Source organism: Colobus angolensis, unplaced genomic scaffold, assembly GCF_000951035.1.
Source record: "Colobus angolensis palliatus isolate OR3802 unplaced genomic scaffold, Cang.pa_1.0 Scaffold85, whole genome shotgun sequence".
Lineage (NCBI taxonomy): Eukaryota > Metazoa > Chordata > Mammalia > Primates > Cercopithecidae > Colobus > Colobus angolensis.
In genome coordinates, this window is record NW_012122376.1 from 6,130,622 (window position 1) to 6,140,804 (window position 10,183).

At 44.5% G+C, this 10,183-nt stretch overlaps 1 protein-coding gene across 1 annotated transcript in view; it reads right to left on the reverse strand.

Annotated features, from left to right (window-relative positions):
• Positions 1-10,183, reverse strand: part of DMBT1 (deleted in malignant brain tumors 1) — a 91,749-nt gene that overhangs the window by 20,219 nt on the left and 61,347 nt on the right. Inside the window, exons 26-29 of the mRNA XM_011930304.1 lie at positions 9,529-9,567; positions 8,435-8,758; positions 4,522-4,548; positions 3,861-3,893 (exon numbers count right to left, since the gene is read on the reverse strand). Coding sequence (XP_011785694.1) covers positions 3,861-3,893; positions 4,522-4,548; positions 8,435-8,758; positions 9,529-9,567 — 423 coding nt within the window. The remainder of the gene's footprint in view (positions 1-3,860; positions 3,894-4,521; positions 4,549-8,434; positions 8,759-9,528; positions 9,568-10,183) is intronic.

Below are 10,183 nucleotides of genomic sequence, written 5' to 3' on the forward strand. Positions count from 1 at the left end.
AAGGGACATCTCCATTGTACCAGGTCTTCAGGTATTTTGTGATAAGCAATCGTCTGTGTAAGTATCATCCAGTTTCATCTTCTGCACTTTATAACATGACTTAACTTTCCCTGTAAACAAGTCCCCTCTCTTGGGCCTGGTTCGAGGTGGCCCAACATCAGGAGCTTTGATTCGAGTCTGCTTTCCCTGTTGGGCCTGGACAGCAATCCTCTGGGAGGAGGTGACCTAAGCTTCAGCGGGAGCATGTGTCACCTCTAGCAAAAATGCCAAGAAAGCAACAAAGTGACTGCTATCATTGTTCAATCAGCTACAGACAGGGACGTGGGATAGTCCCGGCTGAGCACAGCACTGACCCATGGAGAGCACTCCATAATACAAGGTGTTCCCTAGCGTCTTCCATGAGCACAGGACTCTGTCAATTCACAAGCAGCACAACGTTGGGTTAGGAGCAGGGTTTCTGCAACAAGAAGCCTGGGTTTGCATCTTGGCTCTGCCTCCATCAGCTCCATGATCCGGAGCCAGTTACTTAACCTCTCTGCCTCAGTTTCCTCATCAGAAAAATGAGAGTGGTAATGGCATCTGCCTCATCAGACTCTCATGGGTATTAAATAAGATACGTAATGTAAATGTAAAAAGAACATTTACACATAAACATGAGATATGTTTCTATGTCTATATAAACTCTTAGAGAGTGCCAGGCACATAAGCACCCAGCAATGTTAGCTATTGCTATTTATCAGAAAGGGATAAATACTAAACAGTCAAACATTTTGTTGGTGGTTTATAGTAATAAAAACTTATTTAAAACGTGCACACTCAGTGATATAAATTAAAACGTTTTCTTTTTTTTTTCTTTTTCATAACTCTTTGTTTACTTCTTCTAAGGGGACAAGTCCCTGGTTTTTAGCATACTCAGAGCTCTGAAATCACCACAGTTTTAGATTATTTTCGTCACCCTAAAAAGAAACCTTGTACCCATCAGCAATCACTCCCCATTTCTTCTCAACACCCTCCATTCCTGGCAACCACTGATATACTTTTCTGTCTCTACAGATTTGCCTATTCTGGACATTTCATATAAAACAAATTGTACAATATGGTAGTCTTTTTTTTACTTACTTCTCAATGTGTTTTCAAAGTTCATCATGTTGTAGCATAAATCAGTATTAAATTCTTTTTTTTTTTTTTTTTTTTTGAGATGGAGTTTCACTCTTGTATCCCAGGCTGGAGTGCAATGGCATGATCTCAGCTCATTGCAACCTCCGCTTCCCAGATTCAAGTGATTCTCCTGCCCCAGCCTCCCTAGTAGCTGGGATCACAGCCACCCACCATCACGCTCAGCTAATTTTTGTATTTTTAGTAGAGACAGGGTTTCACCATGTTGACGAGGTTGGTCTCGAAGTCCTGACCTCAGCCAGTCCACCCATCGCAGCCTCCCAAAGTGCTGGGATTACAGGCGTGAGCCACCGCGTCCGGCCACTATTAAATTCATTTTTATTGCCAAATAATACTCCACTGCATGGACGTATCATATTTGTTTCTTGATTCACCATGAGGAACATTTGCACTGCGTTCACATTTGGCTACTACGAATGAAGCTGTCCTGAACATTCACATACAAGTTTCTGTGTGGACATATGTTTTCATGTCTCCTGGGTATATGCCTAGGAGTTCAAGTGATGGGTCATATGGTGACTCCAGGTCTAACCTTTTGGGGAGCCACCAAACTGCTTCTTAAAGTGGCTGTACCATTTCACATTCCCTAAAGCCATGCACAAGGTTTCCAATTTCTCCACATCCTCATCAATACTTGCTATGATCTGGCTTTCTGACTACGACCCACCTACTGGGTGTTTCATTTGCATGTCCTTGACGGCTAATGACATTGAGCATCTTTCCAATGCCTTCTCTGCCATCTGTGAATCTTCTGTAGAGAAATATCTTTTAGGTCTTTTGCTCATTGTTCAGTTGGGTTATTTGACTTTTTATCATTGACTACAAGAGTCACTTACATATCCTAGGTACAAGTCCCTTATGAGACAGAAATGTGTTCTCCCATTTGGTGGGAATACAGTGTTTCTTGAAGATCGTGTGGCCTGCCCACCCATTCTATTTCTACACTGGGAAATAATTAAGGATAAAGTCAAACTTTCAGAGGCAAGGATACGAATTACATATTTCTAAACATTAAATAGAAATGGTTATAAAATATGCTATTGTATGTAGTCACTTAACATTATAAAATATAATTGGAAACAATGTTTTTGTCCCACAATTAGTAACTGTTTAACTAAATGATGGTATATCTATACAGTGGAAAATTGTGTAGTCATTAAACCTTCTTCTATACAAATAATTTCAATGCTATAAAAATGCTAATTTTAAGGTCTAAAAAAAGTATTATATACACTTAAATGAAAGTGATGGGTTATACAATGGGATATAAAGCATGCCATACTGTGTGTGTATGTGTGTGTGTGTGTGTGTGTGTGTATAGTGTATGGAATGTATGCCAAAATGCGAACAGTAATTATGTATGTATTCATTAATTTATCCATTCATTCATTTATTCTTTCAATAAATAGTTCTTGAAAGGCAGACACAATGCTGCATAATAAGGATACATTATGGAAAAGGCAGACACGGCCCCTGCCTTCAGGAAATGCAGTTTGGCAGAAAAGATAAACATGATCTTTTGCAAATATATTTCCAATTAGCTAATTCTCAAGATTAAAATCTTTCCACAGCCTCCCTACCTTTAGGATAAAGATAGAAGTCTTAACCCACCCATAAGGCCCTGAATGATCTGGCCTCACCCAACAGATTTCCTGCAGTCCCTCCTTGCCCCCACCCCACCCTCCTTCAAAGAGCCAAGCTCCTTCCCAGCCTAGGGCCTTCAAAGCATTCCTTCTAGTTAGAAGACACTTCAGCAAATGAACCTGCTCCTCTGTTAACTCCCAGCTTAAATGTCACTTCCATAAGGAACTTCCCCTAACCCCCCAGTCAAAGAAGATCTCTACTAATACTTCCTCTTTGCACACTGAACTTTTCCTTGGAGACACTTGTCACAACTGTAATTTTCTAGTTGGTTGGGTATTAAATAATATTGTGAGCTCTGAGGAAGAAGATCACTTTGTCTCTTACATCATTCCATAATTTTACAACCATTCTTGATGGTAGTTGGACCATACACACAGCAAGATCTTAAAATACCTAACACAGTAAAAGTTAGTATGTATGAAGTACATTCTATGTACCAGGCACTATGTTGATGTTGACTTTAGTCCAGTACACCCATTTATATCCTAAAGGAAAAATTAGTGAGATATGCAAAAAAATTGTCTATAAAAATATTCTTCATCACAAAATCATTTACAGTAATGAAGAAATACAAACAAATATCTAGTATCTGAGGATCTGTCAAATAATTCATGGCATATCTCTATAGCAGAATACAATACAGGCACTTAAAATGATTGTGAGAAAAGATTTAATAACACAGAAAAGTAGTCCTACTGTTTTTTAAAAGCAATGAAAATCTATTGAAACATATCCATATAGTGAAATAAAAATGACATGGAAAAGCATAGTTTGTAGTAAAATTATCCATTTACTATTTGTCTCCCTTCTTCTTCCCAAAGCTTTAGAGATACCCCCAAAATAAAAGCCTTTAAGTCGATTATTTTAAGAATACTTATCTCATTGATTCAAATGAAGAGGTGAAGGGTGTAGTGGGACAGGCCAGGGCTATGTGCAGATTGAGGAAGGCTGGGTGGGGGCAGAGCATTCACTCATGGATAGCCAAGCTTGAGGATAAGAAATGCATGACCTATGGTTCAGGTGGAAAACGTGATACTTACTTGTAGTGGTTGTAGTTGTTGGATGCCACCAATCTAGAACAAAAAATGAAGCTGTTTAGGAATTTACTAGATAATTTTTCCATTCCATAGTCATTTGTTTGACTGACAAAGTTAAATCCTTTTCCTTAGTACAGGACTTCTCAGAGTCTTCACCATTCCAGTTTACACTGTTCATGGCCAGTAAGGTTTAGAGTATGTAGCACCTCCCAACATATTTGGCCCAGGATATTTTCACTGTGGCACAAAAACACGTTGGGGATGGCTCCCTCAAAGTGAAAGAATTCTTTATTTGACAAATACGTGCAGAAGTATTGCTTGGCTATGTTTCTAAAATGAAGGTCCTAATTTTCCATGGGTTAATATAGACAGTTATTTTCATCTGAAATAATGGGAGGACCAAAGTCTCCTTCCGCAGCAGCATCTCTGCCAGCACTTAGCACTATCAGCAGGCAATAGCAGGAGGCCACAGGGGCTCTCTGCGGTGAGCCAGACATGAGAGTGATGGCAGTGGGAACTCAGCTCATCACCCTAACAAAGGTCTGAGTCCTTAGAGAGAAATTACCCCTCAGGGGGAACTTACCCTACTCCTCCTACTTCTGGAAACAAGAGAGGGTGGAATTTCCAAGAGAAATATTGCTAGGCTGGGGTGGAGCAGACTCACCTGTCGTAGTAGAATTTATTTGGGTGGCTGCAAGGAAAAGAAGAAAACATGAGTCAGTCCCAGTGCCCAGGATGATGAGCGAGAGTAATGTTGAGTGTCTGTCCCCACCTTGTCACTTAGAAATGCTCCCCAAGAGTCATCCAGGAGAGTGGAACAGTAGACATAAACATTAAGGGTTAGTCTCAAAAAAAGGTGTTTGAAGAATTCATTCTTACAACTGAAAGTGGACTGAACCCTTGTTTGCTATAGGAACCTATGTAAGGAAGAAGCTAGTGCCTATCCATAAAAGTCAAAGACACTGACAACATTTGCTGATGTTCTTGCCCTGTTGAGGTATCAGAGAAACTGGCCATCTAGAAGAGAAGCTCCGGCTGGGAGGAGGCTAGTGCAAAGAGAAGCCTTGTCATGGAGAAAACCATGCACTAAAATAGAGGCCCATCTGAACAGATGACAGTGGCTTCACTATGCTGACAGCTGTGGGAGAGCCAGTCATTGTGGGGGCAGCTCCACAGGTAGGACTCATTCCCTGAGCAGCGCACGTCATCCAGGACAACGGATCCTGAGCCCTGGCCAAATCGGGCATTTCCAGGGGCTAACATGGCCCAGCCACAGCCCAGCTGCCTGCAGACCACATTGGCATCATTGGTGTCCCAGCTGTCATCACACATGGTGCCCCAGGAGCCTTGGTATAGGACTTCCACTCCTGACACCTGTCACCTCCATTCACCAGCCTCAGGGCCACACCAGAATTGGATTCTAGAAGAGACAGGAAAATTCACTCTCTCCTGTGTCTCCTAAAGGAAGATGATCTGAGGTCAGAGTGAAGTTCTGAATTCTTCCAGAAGGCCAAGGTTTCTGGGTCTCCAGTCAATGTTCTCCAGCAGCATAGACATTGACAGAAGCCTGTTCTTCAACATGTTATCTTTAAGGGCTGTCTTCCAGAACCTTTGGGCATGGACTGAGCTGTGCATGTTCTCCAGTGGAGTTATCCCAGTGCCCAGAAATTCAAGTGCTGAGCCAGGCCTTCAGATTCAGAGGTTAAAGTGCCGGAGCCATCAGCCTGGATCTGCAGGGACTACTGGACTCAAGCGCCCCTGCAGCAGGATGCAACCGAGACCAGCTCCCACTTGCCTGGCAAGGTGCAGCCCTAGGACCTGGTTCTTGGGAGATTCCACCTCTCCACCTCTGGCTGACTCACTCTGCTCACAGGACCACCCCATCAGACCTGAGGCTTGTTCCTGAGTCACTTTCAAACCCACAGCTTGCCTTCAATCAGAAACAAAACCTGGACCCACTGAATACCATGAGCTACAGGGACAGTGGGCAGAAGTGACTAAGATAACACTTAGTTGTGCATACCTAGAGGTGCCTATGCCTGAGAGTGGAGGAAAAATGGCAGAGTTAGGCCTCCATGAAGGAATGTCACATGCTAGACACAACACTGGGCCAGGCATCCTGATCCCTCTGTGTAACTGAACCCTGTCCTGTGAGCCCGGGAGCTGGGCTAAGATACTGACGTTAGTCTAGTTCTTCTGGTCTTCAGCTTAGTATCTATAAAATGAAGCCACTCTTCTCCCAAGAATATATACAAAGGGCCCACCAACACATGAAAAGATGCTCAGCATCATTAGTTGTCAGGGAAACGCAAATCAAAACACCATGAAATACTACCTTGCGCCCACTAGGATGGCCATGATGAAAAAGACATCATAACAAGTGTTGGTGAGGATATGGAGGAATCAGAATTCTCAGGCATTGCTGGGGGGAAAGCAAATTGGTGCAGCAGCTATGGCAACTGTTCGGTGTTTCCACAATAAATTAAACATAATTACCCTATTACCCAGCAATCCCACTCCTAGGTATATATCTCCCAAAATTGGAAACACAAGTGCAAACAAAAAATCATACACTAATGTTCATAGCAGCCTTATTCACAACAGCCAAAAGATGGAAGCAACCCAAATGTCCATAAGCTGATAAATGGATAGACAAAAGATGGCATGGCCATACAATGGAATATTAGTTGGCAATTAAAAGTAAAGAAGTTCTGACACATGCTAAAACATGAATGAACCTTGGAAACATTATGTTAAGTGAATGAAGCCAGAAAGAAAAGGCTATGATTCCATTCACAGAAAATGATCAGGGTTCTTAGTAAAATCTGTATACAGAGACAGAAAGCAGATTAGTGGTTGCCAGGAGCTGAGGGAAAGGGGAATGGATTATGAATGGTTAAGGGGTAAGAGCTTTCAGTTGGGGATAATGAAAAGGTCCTGGAACTAGATAGAGATGATAGTAATGAACATGGACAACAGCCAGGGAGAGGGAAGGTTCCATCTCGGGATAGAGGGGTAACGTCAGCCAGCAAAGAGCAGAGAGTATCAAAGGAAAGGAAGGGTCCAACTAAGGGACTGCTGTCTCTGTCTCACACATCCTGCCTGCTTTCTATTCTAATAGAAACAGTCATTCCTATTTTAAAAGGTAGCATCCTACAAGATTCAAGTAGAGCCTAGTGCCCCCATCCTTCCCATCACCCCAAGGGAACAAAAAGATGGCTATAGAACTCTGGCTGAGCCATCAGAGCTAATAGAGATGGTTTGGAAGAAAGCACCTGTTGACAAGCAGGTCAATCAGAGTCCTCCCAGGCCTTGTCAGCCAGAGGTACTGGGACAGACTGACTCCTTCTTCTGATGGGATATAGACTTGGGGCTGCCCTCTGCTGTCTTTCAGCCATATGCAAAAAGCAAGTTGATAGCGAAGCCCACACAGATAAAAGAGTAGATGTAAGCAAAGCATAGGGAAAAAAGACTTGGAACTTCCGGAACCAGCTGTACCTGAAGCTCCAGATCCACCACTAAACATTCTGGATACCTGAGCCAATGAATTCCTTTCTAGCTTAAGAGAGTTTGAGTTGAGTTCCTGCCATGTGCAAACAAAAGCATCCCTAATAATAAATCCTCTTTAAAGATCAATTGACAACTGGTAGATAAGGAAACCTTCCACATCGAATGAGGTAGAGAGTGGCCAGAGGCTTCAAGCAAGACCCAGAAGTTTCACCCAGACCTGCTGAATGCCAGTGCTTTGGCTGGACTCGAAGATGCTCCTTAGAAGGGGTCTAAGCAGATTCTGCCCACCATTTCCAGCTCCAAGGCGATTAACTCTGTGTCTGGATGTGATGTCCAAGTTGAACCAAAACCAACCCTTTCCCTTGCAGGTTTTAGCAATTCACCAAGTCAGCAAGTCTCAGGATACCACTCCAGCAAAAAACTCCTGTGTGATCTTCCATCCCAAACCACAGGTAATAACAAGGGTTTGCCTGGCAGATCTCATGGGGGCTGCCCTCCCAACACCAGGCTTGCTAGACAGACAATGCACTGCAGTTCTTTGGAAGGAGCTGAAACTGACCAAGAACCAGGTCACACATGCACAGCTACCCATTTGCACTCCTAGCCCATATGCCTCCAATCCAAATGCTCCTTACTGGGGCCTTAAGTGAGAATTCCCTACCCCAACATATGTCCTTTCCTTACCATGAGCCTCTCCCAAGGAGAGGATCCTTCCTCTGTCCCGCTGTCTGTGCAGTGGCCACCATACCCTCACCCAGTGTTACTCAGCAGGGGAGAAATGGAACCGTGGGGAGCCAGCAGTTTTCTCTTCTTGCACTGCCTCAGGAAGAGGATAAAGCCTGGATTGTTGATTCAGTTTGGTCCCCTGTCCTAAATGACCACAGGAAAACCAGGCACTGAATTCATATGGATTCTTAGCAGAGAGCTAACAGGTCTTCAGAAACATAGGAAACATAGAAGAAGCTTCGAGTGAGGAGATCAGAATGTAATTAGGAATTTCCTCAGGAGCAAACTCCACCCCAAGAGAGGGAGCCCACTCTTGGGTCTGAAAGGTCTCCAAGGCCCACCTGAGCAGATGACACCAGCGTCTTCACTATGGACACAGTTGTGGGAGAGCCAGCCTCTGTGGGGACAGTTCCACAGGTAGGACTCGTATCCTGAGCAGCGCACGTCATCCAGGACAATGGGTCCTGAGCCCTGGCCAAACCGGGCATTTCCTAGGGCCGACATGGCCCAGCCACAGCCCAGCTGCCTGCAGACCACATTGGCATCATTGGTGTCCCAGTAGTCATCACACACGGTACCCCAGGAGCCTTGGTATAGGACCTCCACTCGGCCCTGACACCTGTCACCTCCATTCACCAGCCTCAGGGCCAAACTGGATTCAGATCCTACAGGGGAACACAAGAACCCTTCATCCATACTGATTATGAGCTCAAGGATTTAAGGAATGTTCTACACTCAGGGCACTTCCTCATGGCCAAAGTCACGTGGGCAGCTAATCACCTTTGAATATGAACACAAACAGAGGTTCAGCTTCATCACAGTGGATAAAGCAGTGAGGTCCTACTCTGTCCAAGTCTATGGAAGCTCAAATAATTGGGAAAGCACCTGTGACTCCACTGCAGGTGACAGGAATGGATGCCTCACTCCTCCTTCTGAGCTCCATTCTCACACAGGATGAAGCCGCACAGCTCCAGATAGGAGGCTGAGACCTGCCTCATGTTCAGGAGTTTGGTGGCACCCACAGCGTCCTCTCTGGCTTCTAGCAAAGTGCCAGGAATGGCAGGACTTTGGCCAGACAGCGGCGGGGACAGGTACTTTCCCCACTCTCCTCAGGTCTGCAGCCTGTGGCCTGAGGTCCAGGAACAAGGTCCCAGTAGGATGAGGGAGCCCTCCAGGGCTTGTCCTGAGCACCTGGATGAGGATTTTTCTTGACTACATAAAACAGAATCCCGGGGGAGACGGGTCACTAGCACCCTCCAGCTTCCAACATCAGACCGAGGACTAGTTTCCCAGGGAGTCCACCTTTCTCCCCAGGCAACTTGCAGAAAAATGAAACACAGAGGCACCCACTTGAGCCTCATTCTATCATCTTCAAAAGAAACATCTGTCCAGAGGTAGAGAGAGAGCCTCTGGGAGGAGTGAGAGGATGATTTACCTATTGGAGACGTCAGTAAGTTGGTGGTCAGCCAAGTATCTGTAAATTGCAACAAAGAAAAAGGACAAAATTAGACTTGAATGGGAAAAGCTACAAAAAAAAAGGTCTTTGGACCAGGCAAGCATCATGAAAACTATTCGATTTCTGGTTCCTGCCACCTGCTCCAAGTGCTGCCCAAGTCTTCAGCTCAGTGAGCTCAGCCAGGAACAAAAGCCTTACTGGAGACCAGTCTGATCCCTCCTACCTCTAAAGTGTGAGATGTTCTCTTCTCAGACAAAGCGTTAGCCTGCCCCATCCAGTGACACATGGACTGATGGGCACATCTGACACCATTGCTGAGACTCTGACACTTGGAGCTAAAATGTTAGGAAACCAAGGAGCCGTCCAAAGGGGTATCAAATTTCTTGGTAAGTGGAGGCATCAGAAATATTTATTATCCCTCTCCCTGCACAAGCATGGCCTCTGCCTTTTCTGGATGCAGATGTAGCCCTGCAAAATCTGCAGAGTTTGAAGGAGTGAGGGATGGAGGGATCAGGCCTGCACTGACACTGCTTGCCCATGGCAGAAATCATGTTGAAGGCTCGAACTGACATTGTCTTCCCAGGTGACTTTGGCAATCACTCTCAATTCTCAGAAAGGTTATATCAGTTCTGAA